This window comes from Pleurodeles waltl, chromosome 6, assembly GCF_031143425.1.
Source record: "Pleurodeles waltl isolate 20211129_DDA chromosome 6, aPleWal1.hap1.20221129, whole genome shotgun sequence".
NCBI lineage: Eukaryota > Metazoa > Chordata > Amphibia > Caudata > Salamandridae > Pleurodeles > Pleurodeles waltl.
Window position 1 is genome coordinate 69,583,135 of NC_090445.1, and position 16,306 is coordinate 69,599,440.

General features: G+C 49.4%; 1 protein-coding gene across 5 annotated transcripts in view; it reads left to right on the top strand.

The window, feature by feature from the left end:
* The window catches only part of LOC138299206 (butyrophilin subfamily 1 member A1-like), a 944,067-nt gene extending 927,968 nt beyond the window's left edge, over positions 1-16,099 (top strand). For all 5 annotated transcript variants that reach the window (XM_069237321.1, XM_069237322.1, XM_069237323.1 and 2 more), the window contains one exon: positions 12,972-16,099. In XM_069237321.1, the coding sequence (XP_069093422.1) occupies positions 12,972-13,516 (545 nt within the window). In that variant the 3' untranslated portion in view covers positions 13,517-16,099. The remainder of the gene's footprint in view (positions 1-12,971) is intronic.
* The last annotated feature ends 207 nt before the right edge of the window (positions 16,100-16,306 follow it).

Below are 16,306 nucleotides of genomic sequence, written 5' to 3' on the forward strand. Positions count from 1 at the left end.
TCCGGTGCCTAAATATCTCACTCAAGATTCTCAGCGTGCTACGGATGTGGAACATATTGGGTACAGATTGGACTATTCTAACTGGGCTTATTTAAGCATAAAGTCAACTTGGATCGATTGCTTGCAGTCCATCCAAAACCACGCAGCTCCTATTGTAACTATGGCCGCTCCTCTCCCATCCCGAGACAACTACCTTGGCTCATAATTTCAAACCCACATTTTCGTTTATGTCCTTTGTATTTTCCACTTGTCTCATTAATGAACCACTCCTAGCTTCACTGCAAACCACTTGGCTGGGCAGACACCCATCAGCATATCATAGTAAATAATGTTAGAGGGTGTTGGTCTTAGAGTCCCTAACAAGCGACATGGTGGACACACCAACAAGGGATAGTGGGTAGGCAGGCAGTGCGGTGATAACGAGCAGTGCTAACAGCATTATTTTGGATTGGTTACTTGTAAAAGTGAGGACATCTGCAGCATTATAGATATATACATAAATCACATCACATGATACCCAGTACTCAGATTGTCTTCTGTTTGTTTACAAAGAGTAGTCTACTGTGGTATAGTGTTTGAAGTGTACTGTTGTTGTAGCACAGTTTGGGACTAAAGCTTGATCTGAGTGTGCTGTTCTGGGAGTAAATGCTAAGCCAGGTGGGTGGCTTGAAGTCTTTTTGTGTGAATGATGGCGCCAAGAGTGATGTTTGAGGTGCACTATTGCTGCGCGTGTTCTGTCCATAAACACATGCAGGATGTTTGCTTATCCTGTTTGCCAGCTCTGGCTAAAATGCAGGCAACATAAAAACAGGTACCCTGTTGAAAGCATCTCCAAATATAATAAAGTAGGTTTAACAAGAGTAAAATTCATCTTTTCAAACAAAGGAATAAGAAAATGCCTAAGCAAATCTTTGTAAAAGGTGCAAACAAATCTAAAGTGCACCGAGTCTTGGGGGCGACCATATGACAACCTCAAGTGATTAAAGAAGAGACGTGCCCAACCCTTAGCGACCAACAAAAAGCAGTGAATTAAGTTCAGCCTAAAACGGGTTAACAAAAAACAGTGATTATTGTTCACAACAAAGGTCACATACGATTCAATTGTAGAAACAGATTTTAACAAATAAACACTCATACTGTTGGCTTATCTAGTTACATACAAGTACATTTATGCAAAGACAATGCTTGTTTAATCCAGGTCAAGTCTGCTTTGATTAAAGATTCTGGTGGAACAAACAACTCAGGTCGACCAAAGTCCCCAAATGAAGATTTAAGGCCTGAATTAGTATTAGGCGGGCGCCCACCACTCCAACATGGGAAAGAAGTAAATGACTCTGTCCCAAAGGTGGAGAGGCCGCCAACCTAATTTAAAAAAAATCCTGAAACAAGACTTTCTTTCTTGAAAAAAAGGAAAGAAATACTCCCCTCGCCATGGTAGTCTTCTCCACTGGTGAGGGGGGCATTAGAATGGTTTTACTGTTGTTTACCACCAAGTTTTACCTGGCGATGAGGAACAGTAAAAAATGACTACATGTTCACCCATCTAATTTCCGTGGGTGGACATGTAGCCATTTCACCGATGGCCCTTTCGCCTTAATGCTGTCAGAGAAGCTTGGCCACAGTGGAGACAGATAAGTCTCCGCCATGGACAAACTTGAAGTTCACCTGCAATTAAATCTGGCGGGCAGACCACTATGTCAGCACGGGGAGGAACTCCTTGCAAAGGCAGCAGAGTTCTTACTGCCAATCAGGCCCTTAATGTTATTAAGCCAGGGATTTTTTGCAGCCGAATCAAAACTGTGAACAGTCCTTAATTATGGTTTAATCCATTCTTTGGTTTAAGCCCAAAGTAGTAGAGGCCACAGATGGATGTCAGAAATATAGCCCTGACCCAGTTCTTGAATGACAAAAAGAGAACTTTGCAGCAAAGATAAAAGACGACTGAAGAACCGAATCTGCCCATTAAGTTCATAGTAAAATAAAGATTAAAGTCATGTAACACAATATTCATAATATCTCCTTGAGTTCGGTAATCAGATTGCAGGACACTATTAGAAATATCCACCATTAGACCAGGCACATATTTTTTAGCAGAGGTGTAAATTAAAATCTTCCAGTGCAATCAGAGAGAATGTTTTCACTGACAATGCTTTCTACGTGCACAAAAGAGAACTCCAAGAGTTCATAAATTTGGAATTATTTTTTTTAAAATTAGAATAATAAAAAGTTAATTACTAAATTGTAACTCAGCAAAAAAACAATAAAACAGCAGAAAAATTAGAAGAATTGCTCTCCTTGTTGCTAACTGTGCCATTTAGTAACAAAGGCCCCCATGGAGCGGGGGAGGGTGGGGCGAGCTCCAGGGGATCCCCTCAGCACAGTACACTCTGCTCGCGCGCCAGGCCCCTGACTGAGTCCAGGGGGACTGGGGTCCCCTCCAGGTAATTTGCAGTGGGGCCCCTCAAGTTTCGTTACGCCACTGAACAGAGCCCAGAGCCAGCAAAATAAGCCAGCGATCTGCCGAGGCTACTGCAAGATCGGGATAAAATGAAAAATAAACTCATCGAAGACGAAATTGGTTTTCGATGGTGTCTCTTGGAGACACATAATACAAAATATCTTTATACAAAGCCAAGCCTGTCCACCATTTGTTTTCTTGGATGAGAAACCTGCTTGATTTCATCTTAAAATGTTTACAGGGTCGAGGGTGGAGGGGTGTTAAAAACACATTTGTCAGGCCGATGAGCAGCGTGAAGAAGAGCCGGGAGGAAGAGGGGTGGGGGCTCTTGGGGGGGGGGAGGGGCTAAGTCACTCGCTCTACAGTAGAGTAGAGCAGTCACTCAATGGTACGCCTGATCCGTTGTTCATAAGTGAGTGAAGGGAACTAACAGTGTGAAGCGAAAGCGCGGCCGGGCTGAGGCCGGATGATGGGAGGTGCTCTTGGGTGAGCCCACCCCCACCCCTCCCTTGCAGCAGATGATAATGGACCCCTAGGTAGGCACGGAGTGAGGGGACTTGAGAAGCAACCCCCCCACCTCATACTTCCCGCCCCCAACACCCACACGCACACAGCTAGAACACGTCAGCCAGGACGCCCTGAGCGCCACGGCAGCACAGTCAGGCCCTTCTCTGCCTCCCTCTGCAGAACAGAGGGGGGCTGGGTAAGGATCCCGACCCCTCCGCACTAGAAACGTGTCTGTGTGTTGTTTCATGAAGTGTTGATGATTGATGAAAGATTGAGTAAACACCTTCAAGTACTCAGTGTATGCCCTGCTTGTTACATGCAGCTGTTTGTAGCGGGTGCATAGCTAAGAGGCATTATACCAGGACTGTACCTTGTAACCACAGAATACACATAAGGTCTCTGTAACAAAAACACTTATCCATTGAGTTATCTTATGTAAAATTCAAGCCTTTGACATAACATTTCATGCAGTTCCCTTGAGCAGGCAAATTAAACTTTCAAGTTATTTTATGAACATACAAATATCTGACCACAGGATGTAAAGGACTCTGCCTGCAGTGAGTGTGTTAACCACTATCCATCACCAAGAGCCGCATTATTTACAGCCCTTCAGAAGGACACAGCATGAAGCATTGCCACAAACATCATTCATTCATCTAGTGGCTTCTGAATCAAAGCGCACCTGCCTCTAGGTGAGATCGGTTCACCAGTGCTGAGCTGAGATTATAGACCTGGCTGGGATTACCCCACTGGTCCCTTCACTCACACAAGTGTAGGGCGGATGGGTGACACTGGGGGTGAACCATGTGATATAGTGCTTCAGGGACTGACCTGATTAAAACCTGCAGACAACGTGCTGATGGTGAAGGATTGTGACTGCACCGGGCTCCAAAAAAGATAATTGGCAGCTCCCACATACAACTCCTGTTCCTCTTGCAGGCGAGAGAGAGGCCTCTTATAGGTTTTCCTTTGTTGCATCAGACACAACCATCCAGACACAACAACGTGTCGATCCCTAAAACAAGCCAGACCTATTGGCTTTGCTGATGCTTTTTAGATGTTTAAATACATGCGTGACAACAATAATGTGTTAAATATTAGAATTTACACAAATTAAACATTACTGAGGTCTGTGGGAGGGGTATCAGTCTCTGGAGTGTCTCGGTCTCCTCCTTCTCTCCCTCACACCACTTTGCTCTGCAGTCTCTCCCTTTGTCAGACACTTGCACCCTTTTTCTCCCAGCATCATTGTAAATCCTCCATCTGCATTCCTAACACATCAGCTTTCCTCTTCAACACTTTTCCATCCTCTCCTGCTCGCGTTCCCTTTCGTCTCCTCCACTATATCCCTCCCTCCAGCACATAAACCACCGAGTCACCTCAAGTAATATATTTTCTTTCACTTTGGCACTGATATTTCCACAGCTATGTATCTTCTGAACACTTTCTCACAATTACAATGGGCTCATATGTAACCATTGTTCTGTGCGCTCTGCAGAGGAGCCAAGGATTGGATGTGCATGTAGTATGAGCATCTTACAACCCACAGACAGGCACTGTAAGAAGCTCACACTGCCTTCAGCCTCAGCTCCAGAGATCTCCATCATGCCTCATTATAAACACTCTCAACTCACCAGAGGGGGCTCGGGTCCTAGTATGCACTGCGCATTACCTCCCGTCCCTCCCTCGCCTTCCTTTTAACCAATGAGGCCTCCCGCCTCCCCTCTAGACCCTCCCTTCCCCTTTCAAAACCCCCCCCCACCCTTATCCCCTCCTGTTCTTTTGTCTAGCCCACGCTAGACGGTTTTCTTTCCCTTTCTTACCTGCACGGCGGGGCCTGGAGGTCGTCGATGGAGGCACTCCTCGGGACGCGGAGCTCCGCGAGGAGTGCTACGGCTGGGGCGTGTCTTGAACGAGCAGCATGGTTGCTCGAGAGGCGTGTCCTGGAGGCCGGCTGACGGGGTCAGCCGGCCCTCTGTGGCTGGGACATTGATTTCCGGGTTTCAGCGCCGCGGAGCCGCGGGGAACCGAGGGACTTCAATTCTGAGATGCTCTCAGGTAGGACGGGCATTCGGCCCGTGGTTTTTATGTATTTGAGTGACCTCTTTAGGGATTGGTGGAGCCCTGATTGGGGGGAGGACCAGGTGCCTATATAGAGGGTAGTTTTTTGGGGTTCAAGTCAGTGATTATTTGTTTACCATGCCTAAAGTTCCAGCAAAGAGACGTAGGATTGTCTCTTCTTCCTCGGAGGAGGAGGGGGGTGAGGCTAGCATTACTACTCCTGAGAACTCACAGGTACCTGGCAGGGGTACTCCCCTCATGTCCAGAGAGGAGGTTCAGGATATGATTGAGGTGGCGGTGACCAGGGCACTACAAGCAGGCGTGGCCAGGACTGGTCAGTCTAAATGTGCGCACTCATCGGTAGCAGCTAGGAAATCCTCATCGGAGAGTGAGGATGAGGCCCCATCGACGTCATCTGGGGGGAAATATGTTTCCAGAGAAGATATGTGGGAAGTGATGACACATGTTCGGGACAATTTGGGTTTCCCAGTGTTTCAACCTGCAAACTCGGATTCTCATTTATTTCCTCAATATAAGACACCTTCAAAGTTTGCCATGCCTTTTCAGGGACCTGTGAGGGATATGGTGTTTCGTGAGTGGAAGGATGTGGATAAGGCTCAGGTTCCACGATTCCTTCAGAAACTTTACTTACTTGAGGGTGAGGAGGTTTTGCCTCCTTCAGTACGCCTGGACTCTATTTTGGCTACTCTGATTGGCAAAACGGCAGTCAATCCGGAGGATTGTGTGCCTACGGATGCCACTGACCGTAAAGTGGATTCGGGTCTTAAGAGGGCTTTTGCTGCGGAGAATCTGGCGCTGAGGGCAGGGATTTATTCTGCTTATGCGTCACAGTCATTGGTTCAAGACTTTGATAATCTGGCGGTGGCTGTACAGGAAGGGGCGGAATGTTCGGAGCTCCTGGCTGGTATGGAGCAGCAGGCCAGATTGTTGGCTGATGTGTCTTCGGATGTGGTCCGTACTTCGGCTCTGGCATCTGGGTCTTTGATTGGGGCTCGTAGGTCCCTCTGGTTGCGTTCCTGGAAGGCTGATCCAGGGGAAAAGGCAGCCTTGTTGAGACTGCCGTTTGAAGGTCGTACCTTGTTTGGAGAACAATTGCCATCCATGCTTTCCAAGGCTTTTAAGGAACGGAAGCATGCCTTACCTTATAAAGGGGGTTCTTCTTCGGGTAAAGGGTGGAAGAAACATTCCAGATCTTCTCCTACTAGGGATGCTAAATCCTTTTCATTTAGGAAACGGCGTTTTCAGCCGCGTTTTTCACCTAAGAAGTCTGCTCCTGCGACCCGGGGTGGTTTCAAGAAGGGGTCCTGACAATCACTGTGGGCCTGGCAGAGGGCCGGTTGGGGGAAGACTGAGTCACTTTCTTTCGGCTTGGAAGGACAGTGTAAACGATCATTGGGTACTAGACATTGTGGCCAATGGTTATGTCATAGATTTTGTGGTGGTTCCTCCAGATTCAGGGGTACGTCCCACACCTCTGCCTTCAGAGGGGTCACGGAGAAGAGCATTATTGGACGGAGTGCGGGACTTACTGGTCAAGGGGGCCATTTCCCACGTTCCGCTAGACGAACGGGGTCAGGGCACTTATTCGGTCTTGTTTCTTGTGCAGAAAGTTTCAGGGGGATTTCGGCCGGTGCTCAATCTAAAGGAGGTGAATACCTGGATCAGGACAGTGCATTTCCGCATGCTGTCCATTCAGACTATTTTTCCATTTGTCAGACACGGGGACTTTCTGGTGTCACTGGATCTGCAGGACGCTTACCTACACGTACCGGTGGCAAGATCCTCTCAAAAGTTCCTGAGGTTTGCTGTGGGTCAGGACCATTATCAGTTTTGCGTTCTGCCTTTCGGTCTAAAATCTTCTCCTCGAATTTTCACAAAGGTGCTGGCTCCTCTAGTGGCTTTGCTTCATTCAGAAGGGGTATTTCTGCATCCTTATCTAGACGACATTTTGATTCATGCCCAATCACGAGACCTTTTGCAGAAGCAGGTGGTCCATGTTCTGGGGGTCCTGCAAAACCACGGGTTTTTAATCAATTGGGAGAAGTCAGACTTAGTGCCGTCCCAGGATCTGGTTTTTCTGGGAGCTCGGTTTCAGACTCTTCTTGGGTTGGTGACTGTGTCAGAAAAACGGTTGGGTGTCCTACAGGCTTTGGTAAAGAAGGTATTGTTGCGGTCTGCTCCCCGAGCTCTTCTATGGTTGCGTCTGCAGGGTCATTTGGCGCCGGTGATATTTCTGGTTCCTTGGGCACGTTTCCATCTCCTGTGCTTGATGACATGGTTCTTGAGAAGGTGGACACCAGGGTCCGGTTCTCTGGAGGACAGGGTTCCAGGGTCCGGATTGATTCACAGAGAGTTGCAATGGTGGTTGGATGCAGACCACCTGAGGATAGGGGTTTCTTTATCGCCTCTGAGACCCGTGGTGGTGACGACGGATGCCAGCCTCTCCGGTTGGGGGGCATGGATGGGGTCGGCTCAGATTCAGGGGTTTTGGTCCCCTCGGGAGGCGAGTCGGTCGTCGAATTGGCGCGAATTGCGGGCAGTATTCCTGGCTCTGGTCCATTTTCAGGATTCCCTGAGGGGTTCGGCGGTTCTGGTTCGCACAGACAACTTAGTGGCCAAGGCTTATGTCAATCGGCAAGGAGGGACCAGGTCAAGGGCTCTGTTCAATTTAGTCAGGGAGATTTTTGTGTGGGCTCAGGAGTGGGTTCCTTCTCTCAGGGCTACGTACATTCGGGGGGTGGTGAATGTTCGGGCGGATCTGCTGAGCAGAGTGATTCCTTCCTCTCAACTTTTCTCTCTCCGGAAGTCTCTGTTTCAGCATCTGGTTCGGCTTTGGGGTCTTCCAGTGCTGGATGTGTTTGCGTCAGTAGGGAATGCGAAAGTGGAGCGCTTCTGCTCCCGGTTTCGATGTCCCCAAGCATGGGAGGTGGACGGGATGTCATGTCCTTGGCCGCAGGGCCTTTTGTATGCGTTCCCTCCTTTTCAACTACTCAGGGCGTTTCTGTTACGTGTGAGGGATCTGGGGTCCAGGGTTGTCCTAATTGCGCCACTTTGGCCGAGGGCGAATTGGTTCCCCTTGTTGAGGCTGATGGCGGACGGGAGGATGTGGCCTCTGCCTCTTTGTCCGTCTCCCCTGGAGTTTCCCTGCCTCCCATTGGGGTCATTGAGAAGGTTACACTTGACGGCCTGGAAGTTGAACGACGGGGATTGACAGGTCTGGGGGTGCCGGTAGCTTTGAGTTCTACATTGCTGGCTTCGAGGAGACGTTCCACTTTGCTTTCTTATGGTAGACAGTGGAAGGTGTTTTCGTCATGGTGCTTGAGTCGTGAGTTAGATCCTACCTGCGCTTCTATCTTTGAGGTGATGCAGTTCCTGCAGGACGGTGCTCATTTAGGGTTGTCAGTGGCATCTCTTCGGGTGCAGTGGGCGGCTATTCAGGCATTCAGAGGACCATGGCGTAATCTTCAGGATAAAGGGCGCTTGATGCCGAGATTTTTTCAAGGGCTTGTTAATTTATTTCCTCGCCCGGTACGTTCTTTTCCTTCATGGGATCTGTCCTTGGTTTTGGATGTGTTGACGGAGCCCCCTTTTGAACCTTTGGGGGACTGTGATTTGCGCCATCTATCTTTGAAGACATTCTTTTTGGTAGCCATTACTTCGGCTCGTCGGTTGGGGGAATTGGGGGCATTGGCTTGTTCCTTTCCTTTTTGTAAGATTTTTCACGATCGGGTGGTTCTGGTTCCGGTACCTTCCTTTATTCCAAAAGTCAATTCTTCGTTCCATTCCCGGCAGGAGGTCATCCTTCCTTCATTTTGCCCGAATCCCTCCTCAAGGGAGGAGGTCCGTTTGCATTCGTTGGATGTACGCAGGGTTTTGTTGGAGTATCTGCGGGTGGTGGCTCCTTTTCGTAAAGGGGATTCACTGTTTGTTAATTTTGGTCCGGCTCGCAAAGGTGAAAAACCTTCCACGGCTTCCTTGAGTCGGTGGGTTCGATCTTTAATTCTGTTGGCCTATTCCTTGAAAGAGGTGGTTCCTCCTCAAGGGATTCAGGGGAGATCTACCAGAGGCATGGCGGCTACGGTGGCGGAGCTTCAGGGGACTTCCGTGGTGGAAATTTGCTGGGCCGCCACTTGGGCTTCTCCTTCGACGTTTGTGCGTCATTATAGGCTGTCGGACTTGGGTAGTTTGGAGTCGGTGTTAGGTCACCGGGTCTTATCCTCTATGAGATAATGTTTGGGATGTTCTTGGTGCAGGATATTAAATAAAGGTCTTGCAACTCGATGTCCGTCTCCTGTGTGTTTTCTTGCTATGTCTCATTGGTTAAAAGGAAGGCGAGGGAGGGACGGGAGGTAATGCTTCCATTTTCTTACGATAATGGCATTACTCCTAGTCCTACTCCCTCGCCTTCCTTTTCCGTTCCCTCCCACCCTCCCGGTACGGACTGTCCGAGTTGCAGCTTGGGCTTGGTTTTTGTACAGGTGGGGATAAGGGTGGGGGGGGGGTTTTGAAAGGGGAAGGGAGGGTCTAGAGGGGAGGCGGGAGGCCTCATTGGTTAAAAGGAAGGCGAGGGAGTAGGACTAGGAGTAATGCCATTATCGTAAGAAAATGGAAGCAAGAGTCATATGTTACATGAAAAAACTACAGAAACACAACTTCTGGAAAAAGCAAATAATCTTAGGGACTGCACTGCTGATCTGCATCAATGGAACAGGGACTGCACTGCTGATCTGCATCAATGTAAGGGGCAGATTTATGAAAAGTGGTGCTGCACCTACTGCAGCTCCACTTTTCTTGCACCCCTTAGCGCCACCATGTGTTTGCTGTATTTAATATACAGCGCGCCATGGCGGTAGTTAAGGAACTAGCGTCCGAATTTGTTATGCTAGTTGGGCGCTTTGCATGATTGACACTAATCCTGCCAAGCACCCAGAAGCCCATTGAAACCAATGGGTGCCTCCCTTTAATGCCTGTGCTGCGCATGTGTTAAAAATGCCAAAAAGAATGACGCAAAAAAATCTCTTAGATTTCTTTGCGCCAATGTTCCACCCTTCACTAACGCCGGCATGCCCCCTAATATATATTATGCCTGGCGCAGGCATAATGTATCGCGAAGTGTTACTAATTGGTGCAATGCAGGCATTGCACCACTTTGTAAATCTGGCGTGGCTTTTTTTGCCCAGCTAATGCCACATTAGTGTAAAAAAATGACGCTAATGTGTAGTTAGATGGCACTAGGTCTCCTTAAATCGGGACCCAGGGTTTTAACAATCATTGCTGAGAAATCAATTTGTGTGTTTTACATAAATATAAGGCCCAGCATGCACCCTTTTCAAAGTTTCATTTTATCCAGCTAAGTTAAATGCACCCTTGGACATGGCTTTGCAGGTGTTAGCGCATTCAAGATGTGTTGGAAGGGCCACTGGAATTATCTGATTCTGCAGCCACTGCGCTTTCCACAGTTATGAATTTGCCACATAATCCAACATCTGTTGCTTAAACTACAGAATGTAACAATAAAAAATGTTATTAGCTCAAACAGAACAAAAGTCCCTAAAAACGCAGCGACACTTTTTTGCCACGCAGTGGAAAGCCCTTCACAAATGTTGACCGGTCACCTTTCAGTTGCTTATTGCTGTTTTTATGTTTTTACCTTGTATGAATGAGGTGAAACCTTTGCTCATACCGTGTTAATGTGTACAGATGACAACATTATGAGGTAAAACTGTCGATAAAAGTGCTGATTTACATCAAATCGTGTGCCTTTTCTTGCCTCATAATGTGACTCTCCCCTGCCGCATAATTCCAGTGGCCCTTGCCTATTGGTATTGCCACTGCTTGCTTAACTCTTTCTCCTACTCTCCCATCCTTCTCTCTTCTAATCTATTCTTCTCTCCCTGTTGATTTGTCTGCATTTAGGTTCCAGATTAACCCGCCTCGTATACTCCCCTCTCAGTTTCACTGTCCTCGCTCCTCCTCAGTTCTCAACACTCCATCCTCTTCCACCTCTCGTCCTTCTCCTCCCTCTCTCGTTTATCCTCTTCCTCTCTCTTCACGTGGCCCCTCTCTTCCATTATCTCAAACACTCCCTCCCCACTCCCACTCTTCTCTCCGCCGTCCCCACACATCTCCACATCCTTCCCTCCTTCTTCACCACTCCCTCATGGTCACCCTTGATTCCTCACTTTTCCCTCTCATCTCTCCGCACTGCTTTCATTTTCCCTCCCTGTCTTCATCGACGCTCTTCCTCTTCCTCTCACTGGCGCTTTCTTTTATTCGGTTCCACACCTGTTCACTTCATCACCCGAGAGGTGATTTCTCCACATAAAAGGAGTTATGAAGCCGCGGACGGTGCAGGGTCTCCTCTGAAGGACACGGGGGTCTGGGGAAAGGAGAGAGCCCATAGGAGGAGGGAAGGAGCGGAACAGCGAGGGGAGGAGTCAGAGGGGAGAACAGACTGATGGAAAAAAAGGACGAGTGAGAGGAAACGGGGAGAGAGTCCAATGAACATCACAAGAGAGTGAGGGAAACCCCGAGGAGAAAGTGCGATGGAAAGGGGAGGAGCAAGAAAATGGAGGACGTGAAAAGTGAGAGAGGTGAGAAAGAGTGAGACTGATAGGAGACGTCCACATGGAAGAGGGAAGTGAGCACACAAGAGCCACCTTCACAGAGTCTCAGTCCCATGAATGAGGCACTCACTTGTCCCATCTGACTTCAGGAGTGAGGACGTGGGGAGGAGGAGCGATGGCAGCCTAGATAGTCAGTGAAAACACGAGGACACAAGTGAGAGAGAGGTGAGACCCTGCGGTCACGGAGGCAGGGGGACGAGGAGTGAGGAGGGAGGTGAGGGTCAGAGACAGGGGGACGAGGAGTGAGGTGAGGGTCAAAGACAGGGGGACGAGGAGTGAGGAGGGAGGTGAGGGTCAGAGACAGGGGGACGAGGAGGGAGGTGAGGGTAAAAGACAGGGGGACAAGGAGTGAGGTGAGAGGTGAGGGTCAGAGACAGGGGGACTAGGAGTGAGGTGAGGGTCAAAGACAGGGGGACGAGGAGTGAGGAGGGAGGTGAGGGTCAGAGACAGGGGGACTAGGAGTGAGGTGAGGGTCAAAGACAGGGGGACGAGGAGTGAGGAGGGAGGTGAGGGTCAGAGACAGGGGGACGAGGAGAGAGGTGAGGCCTTGCGGATGGCTCTGGTGAGGGTCAGAGACAGGGGGAAGTGACGTGAAGAGAGAGGTGAGGGTCAGAATCGGGGGGCAAGGAGAGAAGTGAGGCCCTGCGGACACGGAGACAGGGGGACGAGGAGTGAGGAGAGAGGTGAGGGTCAGAGACAGGGGGACGAGGAGTGAGAGAAAGGTGAGGGTCAGAGACAGGGGGACAAGGAGTGAGGGGGGAGGTGAGGGTCAGAGACAGGGGGACAAGGAGTGAGGGGTGAGGTGAGGGTCAGAGACGGGGTGACGAGGAGTGAGGTCCTGCGGACGGCTCTGGTGTGGGTCAGAAACATGTGAACAAGGAGAGAGGAGGGAGGTGAGGGTCAGAGACAGGTGAACGAGGAGAGAGGGGACCCCTCGGGTGTCAATGAGTCCCACCTCCCAGGTCTGGGCAGAGCTCACAGTGTCCCGGTGTGTCACGTGTATGGGACAGAAGGAGAGGAGCGGAGCCGTGTTAGCTTTGCCAGTGTTTGTTTATTAATTTCGATGTTTGTGTTTGAAGCCGAAATGTCAAGTAAGAAACTAAGTATGAGATGCAAAATTATACTGAGGATTGCGCTGATGTGTTGTGATTTGTTCCAGCTGTAAATATCAGGTTAATGACCTCTGCTGTGAGTACCAGGTTAATGACCTCTGCTGTGAGTACCACGTTAAATGATCTCTAATCCGTGCTGTGAGTACCACGTTAATGATCAGTGATTTCTGCTTCTGTGTCTTGCAGCTGCGGTGACCCTGGATCCTGACACTGCGCATCGGAGGCTCATCCTGTCCGAGGACGGAAGGAGCGTGAGGCACAGAGACAGAGCACAGGACCTGCCCGACACCCCTTTGAGATTCAATCATACCGTCATTGTCCTGGGGAGAGAGAGGCTGAGCTCAGGGCGGCATTACTGGGAGGTGGAGGTGGGGGACAAGACGGGCTGGGACCTGGGTGTGTGTGACGAGGCTGTGACCAGGAAGGGGAAGATCACAACATCACCTGAGAAGGGATACTGGACAGTGTGGCTCAGAGATGGTGAATACGAAGCTCTCACTGTCCCCTCCACCCTCCTGACCCCCCGTGCGCCCCCCAGGGCTGTGGGTCTCTTCCTGGACCACGAGGCGGGCAGGCTCTCGCTGTACAATGTGGATGACCGGTCTCTGCTCTTCACCTTCTCCGGGGCCTCCTTCCCCCCCACCCTGCGGCCCTTCTTCTGTCCAGGACTCAACGAGGGAGGGAGGAACGCGGGGGCGCTGCGGATCCTGCCGGTGACAGGACGGGAGTAGAGGGGGAGGGGGCGGGAAGGGGAGCCCCTCAGTATAGTGTGACCACATTTTAAAAAGCAAAACCGGGACAGGCAAGGCTTAGAAACAGGGCTAAAGGACATAGACAATTTATTTCCACGCAGAGGATCCGTTCCGCACCTTGATAAGACTAGGATTGTGAAGCTGGTGTATCCTGCGTCATTGTGCCCGGCGCGGGCTCCTCCTGAAAGTTAAATGCGCTGGTTCTTTCTCACTGTTGAATTAAAAAGCATTATCTGTGGCAAAATGGCATGACCTCCTCTCTGCCCCCCAGTTACCTTCTCCCACCCGAGAATAATTACTTTTCGCCTGTGGATAGGAAAGTATCTTTAACATGTCAGTGCTACTGTACAGGACAACTTGAGTTTCTTTAAAAAACCGGGACATGTTTCTAAAATTGCCAAAAGTGTCTGGACTGTCCGGGGAAATCCGGGACGTGTGGTCACCCTACCAGTGTATAAGAGGAGCTCACTGGCGGAATCAAGGGGTACAGTCCTTTTGAGAGGGATTGGGGGGGGCTGAGGAAAGACTTGTGCGCCGAATTTGCGTCGTTTTTTTCGACGCAAATTCGACGCAAAACGAACTCCATATTTATACTTTGGCGTTAGACGCGTCTAGCGCCAAAGTTCATGGAGTTAGCGTCATTCTTTTGCGTGAACACCTTCCTTGCGTTAATGATATGCAAGGTAGGCGTTCCCGTCTTAAAAAATGACTGCGATGCATATGCGTCGTATTTATACTCCCGGGCAAAAATGACGCCGGGGAGTGGGCGGGACTAAAAAACCCGCATTTGCGCCGGATTTTAGCGCCTGGGTCAGGGCAGGCGTTAAGGGACCTGTGGGCTCAGAATGAGCCCAGAGGTGCCCTCCCCTGCCCCCAGGGACACCCCCTGCCACCCTTGCCCACCCCAGGAGGACACCCAAGGATGGAGGGACCCACCCCAGGGACATTAAGGTAAGTCCAGGTAAGTATTATTATTATTTTTTTTGTGGCATAGGGGGGCCTGATTTGTGCCCCTCTACATGCCACTATGCCCAATGACCATGCCCAGGGGACAGAAGTCCCCTGGGCATGGCCATTGGGCAAGGGGGCATGACTCCTGTCTTTGCTAAGACAGGAGTCATTTCAATGGGAGATGGGCGTCGTAAAAAAATGGCGCAAATCGGGTTGTGGCGATTTTTTTGCCTCAGCCTGACTTGCACCATTTGTGGACGCCCATACGCCATTTTCCCCCTACGCCGGCGCTGCCTGGTGTACATCGTTTTTTTTAACGCACACCAGACAGCGCCGGCGGCTAACGCCAGCTAACGTCATTCAATAAATACGGCGCCCGCATGGCGCTTCAGAATGGCGTTAGCCGGCGCTAATTTTTTTGACGCAAAACTGCGTTGGCGCAGTTTTGCGTCAAAAAGTATAAATATGGGCCCTGATGCTTAATGGTTCTATAGGGGACGCCGCTCTTTAGGGGGAAGCAATAGGTGTCCTTTGTTGCATGGTCGCTGTACAATATTGGGATACCCTTATCCTGTAGTCTTTTTGGTGGAGGCGCCGCCGTTTGATGCGTTTCAATTGTGTGTGTTAAATATGTGACTGTGCTCGTCCTCGGGATCAGCCGCCCATTGCTTTACCTGCTGCGGTGTGTGGGGGTATCTGTCCCTGTCCTCTGACACTGTCCTCTGTCACTGTCCAGTGTGTCAGCCGGGGCTGCTTCTACGTGTCCACGGGTATATCTGGCCAATAGGACAGTGTCTCACGTTGTAATGTAGCGCTTCGTGTGCAGTCTGTGCGCTAAAGATGAAACACGGTGGTGCGCGCTCTGGGTAACTCCAGCGCTCCTCGTAACTAGAAGAAATACTTGTAAACCACCTCTGCCCTGAATGATTCACTTACAGAAAACATACAAATATGATAGAAATAAGGTTCGTCCTATAAAACATGGAACCTGCTCCTCTAAGTGAGCAAACGGCTCCGTTCAATATGAAAAGTAGAATCAATCATACTCTTTGTATTCAGACCTAACAATCTGACTCCAACTAAGAGCCAAGGGAATCCCCGAGCGAACCGAAAAACACAACTAATCACAAATTATTGGCAACACAATACTTGGGTGTTTATTAAAGAGGGCATCAGGGGAATAACGTCATAATACACCCCAGAACCCCGCTGACGCCATCAGACAAAGGAACATTCTAGATTGTCTATTGTTTGTGGCTGTTGAAGATGCAGGACCAGCAAACACAACTTTTTGTTCTTCCCTACACTGGAGCAGCCCTTTCAACCACCGCAGCGTTTGGGGAAGACCATCGAAAATAAACAAGCATTGGCTAAACCAAAAGCTCTCACTTACATTCTCCATTATAACCAGTGGTCGAAGTGCATTACAGAAAGTATGGAAACTGTGATGCTGAGCGCACTGGGGATGGGTGAGTGAATGTTTAGGGTGCGGTCAGAGGGCGTGGCTATGAAAACAAAATATTCTGTAACTTTGTTTGTTTTCTCACCTTCAGGTTACTACATATAACATAATGCACAGGTTAAATGAAAAATAAATGCATGTTAAGTTGATGAGTGGGAAATGCACTATCGTACTTTATGAAACCTCTGTTAATTAATGCGCTGCTGAGATCTGTGTCTGTAACCAGACAGCCACAGAATTGAATCCTGGTTGGCGCAGTGGAGAGCAGTAACTTTTGTATGTTTAGTGCTAAGAGGTCCCAGTCTGTGACAGAAAGCCTTGTGACTATTTAAGTCGTTATTTTTAACTTGCATTAC